We start from the raw sequence: 22,907 nt of genomic DNA on the forward strand, positions 1-22,907 counted from the left end.
CATTTCGCTAAAACTTTTTTCTTTTTGTTTAACAGGTTTTTCAGCATTGCCTTACGATTCCATGATGCTGATTGTTGACAAGATGTTTTTAGTGGATGTTTATACCAAATTGCTGTACATAAACCAAACATGTCGCAAATTAGCATTCGAAAAATTTTTCAAATGCGACACTAAATATGCCGTGAGAGATGTAACAGAAATTGCATATGCCTAAATTATTTTCATTTTTTGTGTAAGTAAGTAATTTTTACATTTTTATCCTATTTTTTTATTCTTTTTTTTTTTAATGACAATTTTCTTCTTCGATGAAATATGAAACATTCAAGTTGGAAATATGGAATTCGGAAACAACTTGTGGGTGGGTGATGGAGGATATAGTGTTCGAAATTATCTGATAACTCCACTGCGAAATCCGATCACTGCCGCTGAAAAGTTCAACTTTGCTCAAATTAGAACCAGAAACCCCATAGAACATGTCTGCAGTGGAGCGTAGGATTGAAAGGTTGGTGGATCTAACGGAACACCATCACCATTCGCCTCAATGGTTGGCGGCACAAGAGGCCTTAAGAAAGCAAAACGAGGCACTTTCGAACGATGGGCCACCAGATTCAAAGAGACACCTTGATCAACTACTACGAGTCACTATAAATTAAAAATAAGATTAATATTCATGACAAAAGAAACACAAATACTGGATTTTAAAATTAAAGATATTTTCGTAATTTTGCAAAATGGATTCATCAAGTTTCATGGTAAGTACCTACTTTCTTAAAATATTTTTTTATCAATTTTTGTGCTGTTTTTTAATTTTTTTACTCGTGATTCGCGTTTTTATCAATTTTTGGGTATAATTTTGTGTTATTTTGAAAAAAAAATCGTCGTTTTCGGGAGTTTTAAATTGGGGGGGGGGGTAGAACTACGTGTTTTTTTCGGCGCATTTTGCGTTTTACATTTTTTGGGGGTAGAATTGCGTATTTTTTGTAGTTTTCGGGTGTTTTAAAATTTTTTTGGGATGTGAAATAGGGTGTTTTACGTCGTTTTCGGGAGTTATAGATTTTTTTGGGGTAGAATCGAGTGTTTTTCGGCGGATTTTGAGTTTTAAATTTTTTGGGGTAGAATTGCGTATTTTTTGTAGTTTTCGGGTGTTTTAAATTATTTTGGGGTGTGAAATCGGGTGTTTTACGTCGTTTTCGGGAGTTTTAAATTTTTTTGGGGTAGAATCGCGTTTTCATCGATTTTTGGGTATAATTTTGTGTTATTTTGGTAAAGTTTTCGTCGTAATTGGGGTTTTTTTATTTTTAAAAAATTTTTATAACGATTTACGGTGATTTTTACACATTTTTTATTTTTTTAAATGTGATTTGCATTAATTATCTTTTTTCAAATTGGATTCACGTTTTATCAATTTTTGGGTGGTTATTTTCGCCAATTTCAACATGTTTAAATTTTTTTCATTGATTTTTACACAAGTTTTATTTATAGGTATGATTTTTAATATGGTTTTTTTATGCATCATACTTGACTGATTTTTTGTTTGTTTTTCAGAGCATGTGCCTAGAAATTGATAAGAGTTATGTGGAATTTGTGTTGGCTGGAAATGGCCGTCTTGAGAGGGTTACACCTAGGATTTCGGAAATCTCATCCATTTATAATGATGTAAGTATTTCAGTCATTCTTTCAATCAAATAGTAGGTACTCATTTACCTAAATTTGTGTACTTACTTTTTTCACTACTCACATAGTTACTGTTTTTTCTATTTTTTCAGGAGAATCGAAAGTTTGAGACCATGTGGTATCGCCCCCCGACCCCTCCAAAGAGGAATCAAAGTTCGGGGACCGAATACCGGAGGACACCACCACAGCCTCCTAAAAAGATATCGTGGGTAACCTCTACCCCCCAAAAAAAATATCCGATTAAAAGAGTGGTGAGTAAATTTGTACAATTTACTTTATTTTTTATAAATTTTTGATATTTTGTTATCAATTATTATATGTTTTTTCCCAGCCCTTGGAAACAGTATATCAGTTTAGCCTCATTAAAAAAAAACGATGTGATGCTGCGGCGGAGGCGACAAATTTACTGGTATCGATTTGGTAGAGAGAATTTTGCTTGATTATGCAGAATTCGATCCGCGGATAATTTAAAATTGTAAGTATGAATTCTTTTTTTCTAAAATTTATTATTTATCAGATTTTTCATCTCATTTGTTTTAATCTATTATGTATGAATTATTTTCAATTATTTTATTGTCATATTGTTCATTTTACTTTTTTCAGGATAATGAGAAGGGGTGTAAAATAGGCTTTCACCACACCCCTGAAGTCGCAAAAATCCGGGGGGTAAGGATGACACGTCAGAAGGAAGCTAGCCAGCGCGCACGGAGGCGGTTATTTTAAGTTTTATTAAAATTTTTAAAAATATTTATTGTATATAAGTTTTCAATTTTATATTTGTAGGGGTTGTGGGGGGAGGGGTGTATAATTAATAGGTGCACATTTACTTTTTTAATAGTACGTATAATTATAATTTAATTTTTGTTTTCGTGGTTTTTGATAAATTTAATTATGGGACTTGATGCCCAACCTAATGATGGTAAGTTCAGCTAAATTAAATCACATGGTCGAAACGTTTCGGACAATTTTAGCTATTTGACTCGAAGTGTATTCGGGTTAACTACCCGTGTAAAAATCGGAAACAAAAAATAAAATGTTGAGATTTTGTCACAGTCCGTTAAAACCAAATACACACTTCATCGTATGCGCAGAGTCTGAAGGAATTGTCCATTGAGATCTCCGAGGCCAAGAAGGATTTCGACATGGATGTGGAAATCATAACTGTTTCGTCGGATGAGGAAACCAAGTCAGAGGACTGGAAACGTAGTTGTGTATCCTCCGCTCTGTATAAATGAATAAGGTAAGGAATTATTATTATTTTTCGTTTTAAGAGCTAACATGTGTTGGTCGCATTTTGTCAGTCACCAAATAGCCCTTATTGTACACGCTTGTATAGGAGACGAATACCATACCACCTAGAAAAACGTGTTTATTCAATTATTTTTTTTCCACCAGTAGAAATACATAGGGATATTACGTATGTGCATAAGAACCTAAACCTCCAACGATAGTTCAGTGTCGAGTGAAGGGATTATGTGTAATTTGCCTACACGTAATTCCACTTTAGCTACGTCTTCGGAGATCACATGGCAAATGTGATAAAATTTCCAAGGACCCCCCTACCTTCATTTCCGATTACCAGTAATGGTATTAGTGATCATAGTTCGAATTGTATCTCGCCTTTGATAATCCTATTAATAATGGATAGGATTAGAAGAGGAAGTGATTTTTTCAAACCTAGGGTACCACCTAGCAAGAGAGGGTGGTATCAAAGGAAAGATGCCATCTCAGGAGCTCTGTCGGAGATACGGAGATCCAGCAAAGCTTACGGCCGCCTACTAAGCTCGATTGACGAAAAAGGCCCCCTCCCATGAACCGGCTGGTCAACGAAGATCCCTCGACAATATCAAGAAAATATTGAAAAACCTCGAGGGCCTAGGGGCCCAAATCGACCATATTAGGGAAATTCTCCAGAGACACCATTAGGTGGTGCCTCTTGCGCATCCGTGTGAATGCGCCTAATTTCAAAATCAAAACAGTGATAATGTAGATTTGCGAATTCGATTCCAGTAAAATGTAAAAATTATTAATGAGTTTGAATGATTATTAGTTTTTGGTTGTTTCAGGGCGTTCGGAAAATGAAGGAGCAGAGTAGACGAATTCGTACTTACATCAAGACAGCTATCAACGAATGAAACGTTTCAGTATCCTTTCAGTGAGCTGTTTTTCGAAAATTGTAGGTACTTAGTATTTGACTTTTTCGTTTTCAGGTATGAAGATGGAATCTGAAGGTACATGATGGATGAAAATAGTACATTCGCGAATAGTTGTAGATGATCAATTCGCATAAATTGCTAGCTGGATAATCAGGTAAGAAGTTTATTCAAAATGATATCGCCAATTTGCTGTTTTTTTTTCTTTTTTCGAAAATTGGTTCTTTGTGTTTTTGTTATTTGTTACAGGGAGTTCGCAATCGTTTCCAATGGCTAAAAAATATCAAATGATCATGCACAAATCACTGGGGTAGGTTGTATGTACTTCGTTTCGCCTTAATATTACGATGCTTAGATATTTTGCTGTATAGAAATTGATGCTTTTTTGTTCTGTTTTTTTTCTGTTACAGGGAACGCGAATCGGAGGTTTTAGGAGTTCGTGAATTCGATAGCGTTTCGTCAATGAGAATTGAAAATCGTATTTGAAGAAGTACTGGAATTATCATTTATCAGCAAGTATCGGATATATTACGATCTACATATGAAACCATTCGTTGATTGGAATTGATCAGATAAGTATTCATTCATGTTTCATTAAATTGACGGTTTTTTTTTTATTTTTACCAACATGATTCTTTTTTCTTTTTTTATTACAGGTAGTTTCGCGATCGTTTCAATTGACTGAAAGTAGCTACTGACGATCAAGTTTGGCGAGGACCCTAAAGAGGAGCGCTCGTATACTCAAAGTGATCATCGTCAATCAACTTATCAAATGCAATGATACAACGACAAATTAAAATTTCTCACAAGCGAAGATTGTTACCTCGGGAAAACTATATTTCTTATTCAAAAGAAAGAAATACCCGTTTCTAAGATCTATGGAACATGAAGGAAATCAAATCGTCAATTTAATCGATACAGATCGCTTAAAAAAAATTGAAGAAAATCGTGAAATGTTAAAGCCCTTAATTCAAGCTGTGATAATCCTGGGTCGTCAAGGTATTGCTTTTCGAGGACATCGTGAGCAGGGCGATGATTTTACTGGAACCAATGAAGGAAATTTTCGCGCTATTCTTTCATATCGAGCTCACGGAGATGAACATCTACGTAAACATTTAATGCGGATTTAATAATATAAATAATAAACATATTCCTATTTATAATAATTTTTTTTAAATTATAATTATTTTTTTAATTTTTGATTTAGAATTTTTTCTATTAATTCCTTTAATTTTATTATTTAATAAATTGATTAAAATTAATAATAATAATGAGTCTAAAGAAAAAGAGAAATATTTGAGTCCCCAAATTCAAAATGAAATAATAGACGCTTGTTATACTGTAATTATAAGACAAGTCGTTGCTAAAATCCACGCTGCTCGTTTTTTCTCTATTCTTGCGGATGAAACCACTGATATATCTACAATAGAACAGATTACAATTTGCGTACGTTATTTAGATCTTGATACACAAAATTTTTATACGTTGCATGAATTTTAGGCAGAACTGTCTTTTTCAAATGACAAAATTGGTATTTCATCTCTTACAGGGTACCTACTTTAATTAAACTCGCCGTTTCGTTTCGAGAAATTGGAATATTTTTTCCCCAAATGTCGTTCAAATTTTTTATCAATTACATTCTCTCGTGGAAGGCGGAAGAAAAATCAACCAATGGATGAGAGAAGGAGAGCAGTTCTATGCTGAATTGATAGAAACTGGCACCGGTAAATACAGTAAGTAATCTTTTATTTTATTATTTTTTTTTGTTATAAAATCGTGTTCAAAATATACCATACCTACCTATACTTATATTTTAAAAAAGGGGGAAACGGAACGAATGTAGGTCAGCTATGAATCCGATTAGATGTGAACGGTGCGGATCTATGATCTTGCACAATTCCCCTGATCAAGAGGCGTATGTAACCAGCTGCGGACATTTCATGCATTACAGTTGTCTGTGTATGCTATTCCTCCAGGCGACTCAGAGAGATCGAAACAATCAGAATATGGAGAAATGCCTGCATCTCAGATGTCAAACTAATATAACGATGAGAGACATCTTCCAATTTCCTCCAAGACCTACGGCAGATCCTCGATTTTTTTCATAAAATATAATTTTTTAGAAAAGGTTTACAAGTAAATTTTACAAATAAAACATTTACTTCAATTAATGGAGATAAACCTACTACTAGAAGAACGGAAGAAGAGGTAAAATTCGCAACAATTACAGAGGTTCGAGAATTACCTATGCTAAAATTCATGATTCTTACTTTGAAGAAGATTATATTTTTTACTTAAAAACATGAATCGCCAAAAATGACCAAGTTTGGAAATTCAAATTCAGGGAACATGAATCAACAATTTTAGAAACCCTCCAAACATGATCCAATTCGAACATTTATAATATTCAACAGTCGATACACGTATTTCGTCCACACAACGTCGCATATTTATCTCAATTTTTGTTAATTAAATTTTTTTTATATCACTTTATTATTCAACATGAATTTTTATTATACTAATTTCAATTATTTTTTATATTAATTTTTTCATTCAATATTGAATAATTTTTTTCAATTTATTTTCATATAATGTATAACTATAATTTTAAAATCTTTTTCTAATTTTTGTAAAAATAATTCAATTTTTTTGGTAAAATTTACTTCCTTGGGCACGTGCCTATGTCGCCTTCCTATAAATACAGCCTCGTGTACTTTTGTATATTAGGACAATTATTTTAAGGTAAATTTTATTCAAAAAGTCGTCAAATTTTGAATTGTGAGTGGAGAAGGGTTCAACATGAATTTTTATTATACTAATTTCAATTATTTTTTATATTAATTTTTTCATTCAATATTGAATAATTTTTCTCAATTTATTTTCATATAATGTAGGTATAACTATAATTTTAAAATCTTTTTCTAATTTTTGTAAAAATAATTCAATTTTTTTGGTAAAATTTACTTCCTTGGGCACGTGCCTATGTCGCCTTCCTATAAATACAGCCTCGTGTACTTTTGTATATTAGGACAATTATTTTAAGGTAAATTTTATTCAAAAAGTCGTCAAATTTTGAATTGTGAGTGGAGAAGGGTAAACGTCGAGTCAGATAAGTAAATCATTTTTACCACACTTACTGATAGTGGTGTAAAGAATACCCTTAAACTCACATATCAATTCTTCTACCCAAATTTCAAGAACTGTATTTTTTTTTTTCATTCACTAATATATTGTGTTATTTTGAAATAGGTGGATCTAAAAATTACAGTTCAGCCGTTTACGTGCCCAATACAGGTCCAAGGTGGGGGGGGGATAACGTTAAATTTCCAAACCAGACAGCTGATGAATTTCAGTAGTATGAAAAACTTCATTTTAGAAGATTCAACAGATAATCCCCCTACTCCTATTGAAATAGTTAATCCTAACAAAATACAAAGAAAACGTGGTTTTTCTGTCATAAGTGGAGACATGACTCAACACGATAGACAAGTCCACAGCAAGAGACAAAAACTAGATAATTACAGAACCCTGCCATATGGATATGTGGAGAATTTGGATGGAATACCACACTCTTATTACTGTTTAGTCTTGTATGTAATATGTATTTTTAAGTGGGAAAATTAAATTTCATTTCGCTAAAACTTTTTTCTTTTTGTTTAACAGGTTTTTCAGCATTGCCTTACGATTCCATGATGCTGATTGTTGACAAGATGTTTTTAGTGGATGTTTATACCAAATTGCCGTACATAAATCAAACATGTCGCAAATTGGCATTCGAAAAATTTTTCAAATGCGACACTAAATATGCCGTGAGAGATGTAACAGAAATTGCATATGCCTAACTAGCAATGGGAAGCGCATTCGAATTCTCTTTTCATAAAAAATTATTTTCATTTTTTGTGTAAGTAAGTAATTTTTACATTTTTATCCTATTTTTTTATTCTTTTTTTTTTAAATGACAATTTTCTTCTTCGATGAAATATGAAACATTCAAGTTGGAAATATGGAATTCGGAAACAACTTGTTGGTGGGTGATGGAGGATATGGTGTTCGAAATTATCTGATAACTCCACTGCGAAATCCGATCACTGCCGCTGAAAAAAAGTTCAACTTTGCTCAAATTAGAACCAGAAACCCCATAGAACATGCCTGCAGTGGAGCGTAGGATTGAAAGGTTGGTGGATCTAATGGAATTTGACGCCAAAGAATTCGCAGTGCAACCGATTAAAAAAAAAATCATTTTGCTGAGCTGTTTTTCGAAAATGGTAGGTACTTTGTATTTGAATTTTTCTTTTTCAGGTATGAAGATGGAATTTGAAGGTACATGATGAATGAAAATAGTACATTCGCGAATAGTTGTAGATGATCAATTCGCATAAATTGCTAGCTGGATAATCAGGTAAGAAGTTTATTCAAAATGATATCGCCAATTTGCTGTGTTTTTTTTTTTCGAAAATTGGTTCTTTGTGTTTTTGTTATTTGTTACAGGGAGTTCGCAATCGTTTCCAATGGCTAAAAAATATCAAATGATCGTGCACAAATCACTGGGTAAGTTGTATGTACTTCATCGTTTCGCCTTAATACAATTGTGATGCTTAGATATTTTGCTGTTTAGAAATTGATGCTTTTCTTGTTCTGTTTTTTTTTTTTTCTGTTACAGGGAACGCGAATCGGAGGTTTTAGGAGATCGTGAATTCGATAGCGTTTCGTCAATGAGAATTGAAAATCGTATTTGAAGAAGTACTGGAATTATCATTTATCAGCAAGTATCGGATATATTACGATCTATGAAACCATTCGTTGATTGGAATTGATCAGATAAGTATTCATTCATGTTTCTTTAAATTGACAGTTTCTTTTTTATTTTTACCGACATGATTCTTTTTGCTTTTTTTATTACAGGTAGTTCGCGATCGTTTCAATTGACTGAAAGTAGCTACTGACGATCAAGTTTGGCGAGGACCCTAAAGAGGAGCGCTCGTATACTCAAAGTGATCATCGTGAATAATCTCAACGTAGGTAGTAGGTACCTACATTAGTAGGATCATTGTGTATTATACTCGACTCGTCTTGGTCGTGTTTGTGTATTATTTCATAATTATATCATTAAATTGTCAATTGTCATGGAAGGCGAAAGGAGAATCGACCAATGGATGAGAGAACGAGAGCAGTTTTACGCTGAATTGATAGACTGGCACCCAGGCCCGTAGCCAGCATAAGGGCAGCCAGGGCGCCGCCCTGGCGGGCGAAACGCTTTGCCCTGGCTGGACGAATTCGCAAATTTCTCCTCTTTCAAACAAATTTTGAGATCATTTTTTCATTTTTTGCAATTTCGCATTCAAAATAATTTCATACCTATTGAAGGTGTCTAACAAGTCCTACTGGTCCTATACTAAAGTCCTATTTTTCAACAATTTTATCCAAAAGTCCTTTTTCTCAAACTTTCAATTTTTTCCCCTTTTTCCGGAATTTTTAACAAATTTTGTAGAAAAGGGCTGATTTGTAGACTTTTTTAGATTTTGAATTACACATTTTTGAGAGCTTTTGCCCTCGCTTCGCTCGTGCGATTTGCATCTTCTTTTCTCGCATAGAAAACTTAGGTATTGTATTCAAGAAATGTTCAAAGTTTGAATCAGAAAAATAAACTCCTCTCTCCATAAAGAAACCTTTTATTTTTACTTCTCAAAACGTGATTGAATTCTTGAAAGCTTTTGGCTTAGCTTAATTTAGGATTGTTTGCTTTTCTTTTTCAAGTTTGAAATTTTTTTAAATTAAAAATAATCATTCGGATTTTTAAAAAATAATCATTCGGATTTTTAAAAATTTTTAAACAAAAATAATAAACTTCTTCACATATCATAGAAGAAAACAACGTTTTCATACTCTGCATAGTAGGTACTAATTTTCGGGATTTGCCCTTGCTTCGCTAGGGGGTCGGTTTGCTTTTCTTTTTTCAATTTTGAATTTTCCAAAAAAATCAACATTTAAATTTTAAAATTTTGAAGCAAAATAATAAACTTTTTATAAGTAACTCATCTCATAAAAAAACGTTGTTTTATACCTCTCGAAATACTGATTTTCGAGAGCTTTCGCCCTCGCTTCGCTCGGGCGCATTTGCTTTTCTTTTTCAATTTTAAATTAAAAAAAAAAAAATCATTCAAATATGTACCATTGTTTTTATGCCTCCCGAAATACTGATTTCCAAGAGCTACGACTGCTTGAATTATTAACGAAATACAAAATTTGCGACCCTCCCCCCCAATAACTCATAAATTTTGGTAAATTTTAATGCCCTGATTACAATTCTATCTGCCCTGACTGAAAAAAATCCTGGCTACGGGCCTGCTGGCACCGGTAAATAAGAATTGTAATTGTGTACTCAGTATGTATATGTATTAGAAGTACCAGTTAGATAGGTAATATTTAAGTAGGTAATATTGATAAAGTGTACAATTCTACGAATTTTTATCAATATGCCTGAACAAAACGTACATAACTTCGACGCCGAAGACCCGATTATCAATGCCCAAGCTGAGGACCCTCAACCGCAGGGCCAAATGCAACAGCCGCACGTCCAGCCCGAACCGGAACAGAATGACATTCCGATAATACAGCCAGTGCCATTCCCAGACTATTGGAGAAATGATCTGGGAAAGATTACATATGAAACCAGGCAGGATCCGGCGGGGTCAGGCTTCACGCAGAGAAAAATCGAATACCTCAACCCAGATGGGACACTGGGAGAATCGTGGGTCCTGGACATTCATATTCACCAATTCTTGGATTTAATGGGAATCCCGGACGAATATTTTGACATACTTTCAGATGTACAACCTAGAATAAATCACGAAGGTCCATATTATGGACTATTATCTTACGTTCCGATAATTAAAGCAATGGCGAAATCGTTTACTCTCACTCCAAAGAAGGTGCTGAGAAAATTAAACTCCACTCAAGATTCCGAGGATACTGCCTCAATGAGTGAGTAGGCAATCTCGCGAGTTGCTCAGTAAGTATACAAGTGAAGATTTAAAATGTTCATAAGTGTTTTCTGTTTACATTTAGATTTCCTCTCTACGTCAAAGCGCGTTTTTTTGGGTGTATTTTTGTCTCAAACCATGAATGTGGGCGAAGGCTCTTGAGTGTTGCATAACCGACAATCAAGGCAGAGAATTAAACACGATCAAATTTTTACTTTCTTTCGCGTTCAAAAGGAATAAATTGAAAAGTTACATTTCAATGGATTACTGTCTGTGCTGCCATTAATGCCATGTTTTCGCACACCGCTCCAGTCGACGGCCCATAGCCCGAAACGTCTGTACAATACTCCCCCGTTAATTCAAACTGCAGCGTCGTCGATTCAAACTTCAGCGTCGGACCAAAGCACAGCGTTGTCGATCCAAACCGCAGTGTCGTCGATCCAAACCGCAGTGTCGTCGATTCAAACAGCAGCGTCGGAACAAAGTCCAGCGTCGTCGTCGATTCAAACTGCAGCGTCGTGGGTTCAAACTGCAGAGTCGGAACACAGTCCAGCGTCATACCAGCCCCAAAAATTGGGGGAAATGGCGCACGCGTCCTGTTTGCGAGTCGAAGACAAGATTATTGACTGGTTGATAGACACACAAAATAAGGACACTTCAATTCTCGATAATTACCGAGCGCCGATCAACGAGTATGTCAGTAAGCAAAATGATCAAGTGGTACCTACATCATCAGATGATAATCTCCAAAATGTTGGAAAATTAGGGAAATTACGTCGTCTAGAGCGACGTAAGCACCTTGCAGAAGTCGATGATGAAGTTCGCAACGTTCGTCGCCGATCCAACCACATAATGAAAATGGTCGAGGAAGCGATCGAAAATGTCAAAACAAAAAGTATGCCAAAACTAACCCTTGAGGGCGAGGACCCTCAACCTTCTACTTCTGGTTACAGGCACTCCGATCGCGATCCTCCAGTATTACATCCCGAATCATCTACGCAATCTTGGGCAGAAGAGGCTGATAATGAGGACTCAGACCACAACGATGATGAAACTGACAAGAACGAAGAATGACTAGAAAAGAAAAAAGCGAACAAACACACTGGACCTCTATCCCGATGTGACATCTCGTAATATTTAATCATAATCATTTCTTCTTAATACTTAATTTTAATCTAAAGTTATGATAAAGTTAGCAGAATAATAACCTTTCAGGAAATAACCACGAAAACCAAAAAACTGAAAAAGTAAGTATTTCAATGAATTTTTTCCCACAGTATTGAAGAAAAATAAAAATTGATTGAAGCGAATGCGTAGACTTATTAGCGATAGTCAAGTTACGATTCCGAGATTGTTAACACGCAATATTATTCCAATTGTCAACCTCTCAACAACATTATTTCTCTACTCATCGAAAAATCACCGCAACAATACGTAACCAACACCGTTATTATTTCTTTTTACAAACTTCACTTTCTCATGCTCAAATTTATGTCATAATTTTTGGCGATGCTTTATTTTTATATTTATGCTACATTTTATACAACTATGTTATTCTTTGCATTTATTTCATACTTTGCATTCCTTGCATCTATATCATAATTTCTTTTGTATTTATTCTATTCTATGCATTTTTTGCATTTAGGTCATAATTTTATCTTAGATTTTACATTCTTTACGTTTATGTTATAATTTTTCGTGAATTTTTCCATTTTCTTAAATTTATGCATTTCAAAACTATGTACATATTTCCGAATAATTTTTAAGCTGGTCTCCGACATGTTCAACGAGCACGTGAATATGACGTCACTACCGCGAGTCAAAATACTCCTGATGAATGTTATCACTGCTCACCACTACAACGATACCAAGGCAATAAAAATTCGCCTATTATGCGTTTTTTGAAGACTTTGTGTGGTGGTCCTGGAACCAATCACAGCCATCGATTGAAAACGTTGGCTGATATCCTTAGTATCCAGGATTACAACACTTGACTCATGTTTCTCTATGTCTTTAAGAAGGTCTCTATTTAAGTACTTGGCGACTTTTTCGGTTACTTTTGCGTTTTAAAATTCGATATATTATACTTTACATATTTCGCGCCTACGGTGATATTCCATCTTGACAACCCGGTTCGGTTCAATTTGTGACGATTTACAATGGCGGCCAACAACATAAATCAAAACGACGAAATTGAAGATGTAATATTTGACACTAATATTGAAGACCCACAGCCGCAGGGGCCTCAACATAATACCCAACCTCAACCTCAACCTCAACCTCAACCAGAACAGAACATTCCAATGATACAACCGATACCATTTCCGGAATATTGGAGGAACGACTTGGGTAAAATCACCTACGAAACCAGGCCAGATCCGAAAGGTACTGGATATACGCAACAAAAGATAGAATTCCTCAACCCAGATGGTACCATAGGGGAGAGATGGGTTCTTGATGTTTGGATTCATTTTTTCCTTGATATCATGGGTATTCCGATGGAGCAAAGGAGATTTTAACTCACCAGACAAAAAGGTATCGTCGAGAGTTTATGTACACATTCATTCATTTTTAGTATAGTTCAAAACTGTGTGTATTTTTATTACAGGCATGCCACAGTAATGGACCAAGGTGAAAAGTGCCCAGTGTGCTCGCAGGATCTGTTTGGTGAATTGGGCCAGCCTGTTGTTTATACGTTAGCATGTCAGCATTATTATCATCAAACGTGCTTCCAAAATGTAAATTGAAATATGGATCAAGTGAGATGCTTTGTTGAGGCCTGTGACAGTATCATGTTCATCAAAGAATACAGAAATTGTAACATTTCGGTAGATGCCAACCTTACGGCAGAAAGAGTAGTGAGAATCGATCAGAGTCTGAAGGAATTGTCCATCGAGATCTCCGAGGCCAAGAAGGATTTCGACATGGATTTGGAAATCATAACTGTTTCGTCGGATGAGGAAACCAAGTCAGAGGACTGGAAACATAGTCGTGTATCCTCCGCTCTGTATAAATGAATAAGGTAAGGAATTATTATTCTTTTTCATTGAGTAAGTATTAAAGCTTGTAATAAATTTTAGAACTATTTAAAGCAAATATGGATATTCAATTCATAGTGGATGTGTATAGTTGTGCCATACACACAAGATATCAGAAATAATAAAAAATATTATAATTTGATTTTGTCTACTGGAAGCAGTTTTATACTGTTACATCATTATGTGAGTGAACGATTACATCAGTTTTCAATTAAACAGTGAAAACCGAACGAACAATTCACAAGAAGCATGTAGAATGGAGTTTTAATTAATTGTTTGCCTAGCCATAATTTTATTTCGGGGACATGTGTGCATCTTACGATGGCATGGTTTGCCATTTGTAGCATCATTGGATTTTCTAATAGTACATATTTTACCCATCCTTTGGTAAAACCGAACGAACAATTCACAAGAAGCATGTAGAATGGAGTTTTAATTAATTGTTTGCCTAGCCATAATTTTATTTCGGGGACATGTGTGCATCTTATGATGGCATGGTTTGCCATTTGTAGCATCATTGGATTTTCTAATAGTACATATTTTACCCATCCTTTGGTAAAACCGAACGAACAATTCATAAGAAGCATGTAGAATGGAGTTTTAATTAATTGTTTGCCTAGCCATAATTTTATTTCGGGGACATGTGTGCATCTTACAATGGCATGGTTTGCCATTTGTAGCATCATTGGATTTTCTAATAGTACATATTTTACCCATCCTTTGGTATTGCGAGTCACATGCTCGAGTACCTGATGTGATATTACGTTTGGTAGCGCACCAGAGTCTAATTGTAGCGTTAATTGTGTGCAATCTACTTAAATGGGAATTATACTGGATGAATCACAATACATACAATTTATGGACCCAGAGACATATCCGAACATAATGGGATGTTACAAAGTGGCACCAGTACAAAGAATTGAACATGTCGAGAAGTACACTCATACACTTGTACATCAAATCGGACAAAATTCGCAAATAATGGAACAAAACATCATTAATCGCGAAGACCAAGAAAAATCACTTACAATCCTAGAAAAGAGATTAAAAGAAGATTTAGATGAGGCTGTCAAGGAAGGGAGAATCACGCCCGAAGACGCACAGCTGGGGCACAAAAAAATCCAAGAATACCAGGATATTTTTAGCCTAAACCTAGGTGAATACAAAGGCAAGGCGGTGAAATTCTCATTCAAACCAGGAGATGGTCACAATTTTTCATGATATGTTATTATGTGAATATTCATTTCTGGCTCTTTAGAATTGTTACTTTTTTGGATCTGGTAATTTCTTAAGATTTTAAATTTTAATTTGATAAGTTGAAATTTTTATTTTATTTATAATCAATTTTATAAAATTTTATCCACTTTTTAAAAATTAAAATTTTAAAACTTTAACCTGAGTTCAATTTTATTTTGATTTAATTTGGTATATAACAAAATTTTCATTTTTTACATTTTTTATTAATTTTTAAATATTTTTCAATTATTTGCTTTTTAGGTTAATCAATTGCTTCTTTGTTTCACAGGAAGTGATTGTACAAGCGCATTTTGTAATAAAGGAAAAGTGGCTCCACTGAAACTAATGATGAGTAAGGATGAGTATATCAACGCTTTTGGTAGACTAGGAGATGAATTTCACATTTCATTTGAATCTGGAAATTTTTGAACGGTTCGTGTGTGAATTACATGGAGTTCCAAAATGTAAGATTGTGAACAATACACGATATGTATTGTTCAAAGCAAAGGCTAGTACTGACGAATTCCTTCCTCCAAACCAAGATGCACTTATCCAACATCTTGAAAGGTCTTCATACTATTGCGCTATTATGAAACAAGCCATCAGCTATTCGCTGATTGCAAGAGAGTTTTTGCATTTACCTTTTGCTTATTGGGTGATCTAAATTCTAATGCTGTATGCTTTTGAATAGTTCTTCAACAAATCTTGATGTATGATCAATATAATCTCACCTCAGACATAGACGAAATATCGTAATTTATTTTATTTTGAAAAATTATTAATTTTTCTGAATTTACCTTTCAATTCTTGTATAGATACTTAGAAAGATGCCCGATTTTTATAAAATTAAATTCAAAATAATCTTTGGAATTTTGCTACACGAAATATCGTTATATTGTATTTTGGAAAATTACAATCTTCACATGATCTTCACCGATTCGATTTGTTTTTCGTTGTTGAAAAAAAAAATGAAAGATAAACAACAACAATAATATTTTAAACTTGATTCGAAATTCAGATAAAAACATAAACGTAGCCAATTATTTATGCATATTGCTTAGCATTTTAATAATTAAAATGCTACGACGACGACGACGTTGACGACATTGACGACGATGACGACATTGACGACGATGACGACATTGACGACGATGACGACATTGACGACGATGACGACATTGACGACGATGACGACGTTGACGACTGTGAAAAAGTGGTTACAATAGAGTTTTTTCGCGCTCCGCGCAAAAACTCTAAAAAGCAAAGCAGCAAATTATAGGAACCCCTAATTGTGTTGATTATGGATGGGAAGAACGTGATGGTACAATATTACCAAAGTGGAGCACTTTGGAAGGAGCCCCACTCACAATAATTTAAGAAAACCAGTGCAGGTGTAAGACAAGGTTTGATACAAAAAGATGCAGTTGCAAAAAAAATAATATTTCATGCACTGAAGTGTGCAGCTTCATCGATTGTAAAAATGAAATAAACTCAGACCCTCTCTTAGATGACGAAATTGTTGACGATCCTTTTGAATTTTAAATTTTTGTAATCATACTCTTATTTTAATAATTTTGTATTTCATTAAGTATCATTACTCTGTACTTATGTACTTATTTTAATAAAGAACTAATTTTATAATTGAGGAGCGATATTCCAAAACGCACTTAAGACCATTTTTTTCGAATTGCGTTTTTTTGGCGCCTTCTGGTGGATAATGTATGTACCTTCATACCTACACTTCTAATCTACCCAAATACAGCGCGAATCCCATCTAAAAAGCCAATTTTTAAAAAAATTAAAAAATGAAAGTCCCGCCAAAACGGCCTTTATCCAGTGATTGTTGGAAATGTGTTTTAATTAAAGAGCAGGGCCATTCCACGTCAATTAGACCAAGTAGTGGAAGGGGGGTTCGGCGATTTTTTTGAAATTTTTCCTGTGGAAAGACCTTCCGAAGGGATGACCAATGGTGCAAATCGCATCCCTCTAGCCCATTTTTAAAGGTAGCCAGTTTCAGTGATCCTAAAATATCATCCATTTCAACAGTGGATTACTCATGTATAACCGTGATACCTACCAAAATGGAACTTTTTCTCATAGTTATGGTTTTGAAAGGCTTTTTGGTGATATCTTAAAAATCAGTGTTGCCCAGGCATTGTAGCCAAATTTTTCTAAAAAAAGTGACTTTAGTGACTTTTATCAGTGAAAAAAGTGACCAAAAAAGTGACCAATTTTTTTTAAATTCCAGCGTTCAGGAGAGCAAAAAATCGAAAAACAAAAGCAAAAAAACTTTCAATATCTCACCTAAAAATTATTACTTTATTCTCCCGCCTGGCCCCACCGGAAAATCCGTTTAAAAACAAAATAATGTAAGAACGAGGAGTTCATTCTTTTATTTTTAAAATTTTAGAATTTGGATGATGTTTTTTTGAAGGAAGTTGATTTTGAAAATGAGGAGCTCATTGCAAAAGTAGCCCTTGTCACATGAACCTATGCAATCTCTAAAGCTCTCCCTTGAGCGTACCCAGTATCATGAATGTAAACTCTATAAAGCAATTCCTCTCAGGGCTACTCAGGGTAGACCAACTTGAGGGTCATTTCATCATTACAACATGATCTCCGCAGTTGGCAATAGGTGCAATCGAGTGAAAAGGGTCTAAAAGTTCATGTGACAAGGGCTACTTTTGCAATGAGCTCCTCAAATGAAAAAAGATAGGCCTAATCAAGGGCGAAAGCTCTTGAAAATTTGTATTTTGAGATGCAAAAAAACATGTTTTAGTTTATTTTTTGGCTTTAGAACTTGATTTTAAAAAAAAAATTCTCTTTATTTTGAAAAAAAAAAGAAAACAAACCCGAAACCCAAGCGAAGCGAGGGCAAAAGCTTTCGAAAATTAATGTTTCGAAAAGTAAAAATTTGTGTTCTTAAAATTCTGAAATTGTTTAATAAAGAAAATTGGCATAAAATCCTTTGAAAATGAGTAAAAAAACGATAATTTGGATGAAAATTTTGTTTAAACAACGAAAAAAAACAAAAAAGTGACTTTTTTGGAAGAAAAGTGAGCAATAGTGATTTTTTGATGAAAAAAGTTACCAAAAGTTACTTTTCGTGATAAAAGTGACTAAGTCACTATAAAAGTGACCGGCTACGATGCCTGGTGTTGCCATCTTTATTTTGTACAAAAAATTAGCTCAAAAAGTTTCAAAACATAGTTTTCATATCGTTCGGACTCTCAAAAATTCTGAAAAAAATATATTATGCACAACTTTTTATGCTGAACAACATATTAAAAAAGTGGCATGGTAACATGTTGCAAAGTCGATTTTAAAAAATTCAAAGTTTGCAAAAAAACGCGATTTTTTTATTCAAAACATGAAAAAAAGTTTTTATAGGTGAAGTTGACCCATTTGACCCCTATTTTTACGTACCTATCTGTCGGAAAAGTTGAAAAACCCCTTTCACCCGATGAAATGAAAAACAACTTTAAAAAAAATAATCTCGACGAACAGTTGAGAAATAGCTATTGAAACATTAATCACTTTACATTTTGAAAAAAATTTTCCAAAACGGCCTTTGTCAACATAGGTCACTTTCATGAACGCTCAGAGGCACTAATCAACATATCGCGTAAAAATTTTTAAAGCATAGCACCAGGGAAGTGTTTGGGTAGGTGACAGAACAATCACCAATGCCAAATGTAACATAACCTCTTACGTACCACGTTTTTTCCTTCTCCTGTAAAATTTCAAAAAGTGGACTAAGGGCGTTTTGGAATATCGCTCCTCAATTATAACGATCTTATTATGAAAAGTTCCAACAAAAAAAAGTCGAAAACATTGAAAATACATCCAAAAATGGGTCATTTTGAAGCAATGGAGGGGAGAGGATGAAATAGGGGTACGAAGAATAAAGTGAGTATTTTTTTTTTACATTCTAAGTTTAAATTATAGGTTAATAGCGAAAACCATAAAGTAAAGTAAATTGATTTCATACGAATAGAATAACGTTTGGAGGAGCAATTTATAAAATTCCCTTTTCATTGTTGCGAATTACCGAAATATGGATACCGTCTACAGAATCGAAGGTAAGCGCGAAAGCGATGTCATCATCTTTTCTCGTAGGAATAGTTTAATTTATTTAGATTATTTTAGGCTATTTCAATGTTTAATTTAGATCCCGCAAGCAAGAACTCTGTAACCCGTCTCGTGTAGACAACTAACCAAAAAGTCTATACCCATTTGGAAATTCAGAGATGACATGTCCTGTTCGGTATCGACGTCGATACACCCACAGGAGGGTCTAGCTCTAGAGTACTGTACAGGATTAACGTTGGGGAAGCGGTAGTCCTTGTATCCTACTCTATCAAAATTTATTAAGGCAATTTGCTCAAAAACTTAGCTAATCCATGTCGTTTATTCTATAGAATTTGAATCGAACAGGCAGGTAACATTGTGCCGTGTATGGTTCCAAGGAACCACACCGGCCAATTGCCACCGGCGCTACATCGCCAACTCCGATCTGAAAACCTGGAAAACGAAGGCGTATGAAAATTACCTACGAATGAGGTTACCTCAAATTTGAGCGAGAGCAGAAGTGGATATCGAATACTCAGCGGCAGCTTCAACGTCGGAAACAAAGAAACGGCGTACCGTACTCGATGCCGAATTAGTTGAGGTGATGCATAGATTAACAATAGAATGAATCTGAAAACTATTGTTCTCTATGATTGATCGATTTCGACTGTAAATTTCTACCACATAGTATTCTCGCCTTATCCTTTAGTATTTTTTTTTACATTCCTTATTCGTCGTAATTTAGTTACCTAATTTTTCATTATGATTTTGTTTTCTTTTCTGAAAATAGAAGAACTGTCTTCTATTTTACTTTTTTTTATTATTTTTTTTATTTTTTTTTTGTCTTTTCTTTTATGTTAATCCAAAAAGTATTGGACTAAAGTATTGTAAAAATGTGACGTAAACAACTGCGTTTCGTCTCCTTCATTTTTTTATTTTTTGATTTTCTCTGATTTTCGCCCATTATTTGTTTTGTTGTATTTTGATTAATTGTGTACAAAGTTGATTTTTTTTTGGTGTCTAAACATTCCGGTGAATTTTGAGATAACGTTTGTGAAAAGATATAAAAGTTATATGTATCAAATAATGAATTAGGAGTGTATTGATAGATTAGGTATTACATAGGATATCATACTTTTTACCTAATATATAGATAGACATCAGTTACGTATTTTGGTAAATAAAATTATTCCTACCTCAAATCGCAGTACGTATTCGATCACCAAGTCTTTTGTAACGATGGCGACATCTAAAAATCGGAAAAGTCTTCTGTTGGACGCAAAATTGGTGTATCTTGATTCTTTCTTCTCTCTGGAAATTCTGTAAAAATCAAAATTCATTAGTAATCAAAATTTACTACAAAAATTATTTATTTGGCATCTCGTAAAAATTACATAGGGATATAATTAAGAAATGTGAGAAAATTTGAATAATAACGATAAAATTCAAAATAAACCGCGAATGTTGTTGTTTTCCTCTCTTCCTTCCTAAAAATTTCCCACTGTTACCTAAAAATTCCTAACAAAAATCCCAAGTAACCAAAATTCTCCCATTATTTCATACTTTGATTTTTCTTATCAGTCATCGAAAAGAATACATTACTGAAAACACGTGTTTTCAACTAATTGACTAATTTTTTCTTTTATTTGTTTATCATTATAGCATTTTAGAGAAAGAAGATAGTAGATCAAAGAAGAAAAACCTACAGACAGGAATCGCTCAAGTAAAATCTTCTTAACATATAACATTGACGAACAGAGAACTGAACGGAACGGAACGGAGTGCAAGTTCTAACTGGACAAAGGAAAGGACGACTAGACGAGACGAGTACGAAGACGAACACAGAACAAAGAACATAAGACATTATTGGTATTACGTCACAATGAGGCATAATAGTTCTTGCTGTGCGCTGATTGGCTGGTTGGTTTATTAATAATTATCAGTCAAGTTGGCGCAAAATTACGTCTAATTAATCAAATATCTAAGTTAGTACTGAGAATAATTGAAAAGTGATTAAATATTTGAAATCTAAGCATCGGAAAATCCATATACTTAAGGAGTTGAAAAAAAACTGTATCGGGAATTTACAGAAAATAAATCAATTATCAGTGTCGCGAATTGTGCTCTCTGTTTACAATGATAAAAACGGAAAAACCACAATTCCTAACACTGATAAACGATTTATTTCGCGAGAATTTCCACTTCATTCATTTTTGAACTTTTCATGTATGTTTTCAGATGCGTAGATTTCAAATATCTAATTACTTTTTAATTATTCTCAGTAATTACTGAGATATTTGATTAATTAGACGTAATTTTGCGCCAACTTGACTGATAATTCAATAACAAACCAACCAGCCAATCAGTGCACAGCAAGAACCATTATGCCTCATTGTGACGTAATACCAATATAATGTCTATCGACATAATATGGACATAATGAGCATTATTGCATTGCAAATTATTGGCGTCATCATGAGAAAAAATATATTTCAATTGTTAATTGGGCTTTTCTAAACATGGTTGTTACTCAAATATTAAAATAACGCACATTACGCTCAACAGTCAACACGGTTGCTTTCTGGCGACGCAAACGACGAAATGTATATTGAATGCATTAACCAAACGTCGCGAGTGTCCAAACGATGCGTTGATGGTTAAAATATTCCTCGGAGCGCATCACTTATGCTTTGAATGTTGTCAAAGTCAAATGTCGTCAGACTGTCGTTAAGGCGACCTTTTCACGTCAAATTGCGAATTTTCTAAGGCGTACGTCCATGTTGGCAAATTCTTCCGAAGATTTCCTCCATCAACGCATCATTTGCACACTCACAACGTTTGGTCCATGCACTCGACTAATTTCCTGGTTGTGTGATAAAATTAACACAATAATGCAATTGAAAGAACGTCTGCTACGACGACTAGGGTGTACCTTATTTGTATAGTGAAAAAAAAAATTCGATTTTTTTCGCTCCCACCCCCAAAAACATGACCACAGGTGAGAAAATAATACCCTGAAAATTTCAGCCCCCTAGGTGAAAAAAAAGTCGTGCCGGTGGGCCCCCCAATTTCCCCATTATATGAAAAAATCGAAGTATCAGGCAAAATTTTTAAAATTGTGAACTTTCTAGTTCTAACACCTCAGTTAAGTCCCTACTTACGTAAAATCAACCTACATACCAATTTTAGCCCCCTATCTCCACCCAAGACTAACCAGTGGATTAGAGGGGAGAGCTCATATTTATGAGGTACTAGTGAAAAAATATTTAATGACACCCTAAATTGTTGTCTGGTTTCACAAGAAAAATTTCTCCAATCACGTTAGTAAAAATGAGTCGTGCTAGGGAGCACACACCCCCCCCCCCCATCTCAAGATATAAAAGAAATCAGAAAAATTGACATTTTTACATATTTTTTTTTTCACATCATAATCCATGGATTTGGTCCATTTTTATTAGAAATACTGTTAACTATTTTTATGACCTGTCTACATAATGAAAAGGTGGAACTTGTCTCATTCCCCAGAAAATGAAAAAAGATGAATATTATTATTTATTACATTTTTTTCTTCCATATTTTAATCCTTGGATTTGGTCGATCTTCATCAGAAAAGCACTACCTATGTCAGACTTTTAAAAACTTGTAGAAAATGGACGAATTTCTGAATTTCAACTTTGAGAAACATTGAAGCGACGTTTTGTCATAAAATTACCTATGTCAAATTTTCACAGAAGACTTATTGACGTTCTGATATT

At 34.2% G+C, this 22,907-nt stretch overlaps 2 protein-coding genes across 4 annotated transcripts in view; one reads left to right on the forward strand and one right to left on the reverse strand.

Moving 5' to 3' along the window:
• Positions 1–19,617, forward strand: part of LOC135849910 (uncharacterized) — a 37,347-nt gene extending 17,730 nt beyond the window's left edge. The window contains exons 13-14 of one of the 2 annotated variants that reach the window (XR_010559626.1): positions 19,092–19,163; positions 19,503–19,617. Coding sequence is in view for 1 of the 2 variants with exons in the window: in XM_065370556.1 (XP_065226628.1) it covers positions 19,092–19,105 (14 nt within the window). In the remaining variant the exon portion in view is untranslated. Of the gene's footprint in view, positions 1–19,091; positions 19,456–19,502 lie in introns of those variants that run through there. The other variant, XM_065370556.1, reaches the window with a different exon arrangement.
• Positions 1–22,907, reverse strand: part of LOC135849911 (JNK1/MAPK8-associated membrane protein-like) — a 172,957-nt gene that overhangs the window by 128,672 nt on the left and 21,378 nt on the right. For both annotated transcript variants that reach the window (XM_065370560.1, XM_065370562.1), the window contains exon 2: positions 20,349–20,472. The gene's annotated coding sequence lies outside the window, so the exon portion shown is untranslated. The remainder of the gene's footprint in view (positions 1–20,348; positions 20,473–22,907) is intronic.

This window comes from Planococcus citri, chromosome 1, assembly GCF_950023065.1.
Source record: "Planococcus citri chromosome 1, ihPlaCitr1.1, whole genome shotgun sequence".
In the NCBI taxonomy this organism is placed as follows: domain Eukaryota; kingdom Metazoa; phylum Arthropoda; class Insecta; order Hemiptera; family Pseudococcidae; genus Planococcus; species Planococcus citri.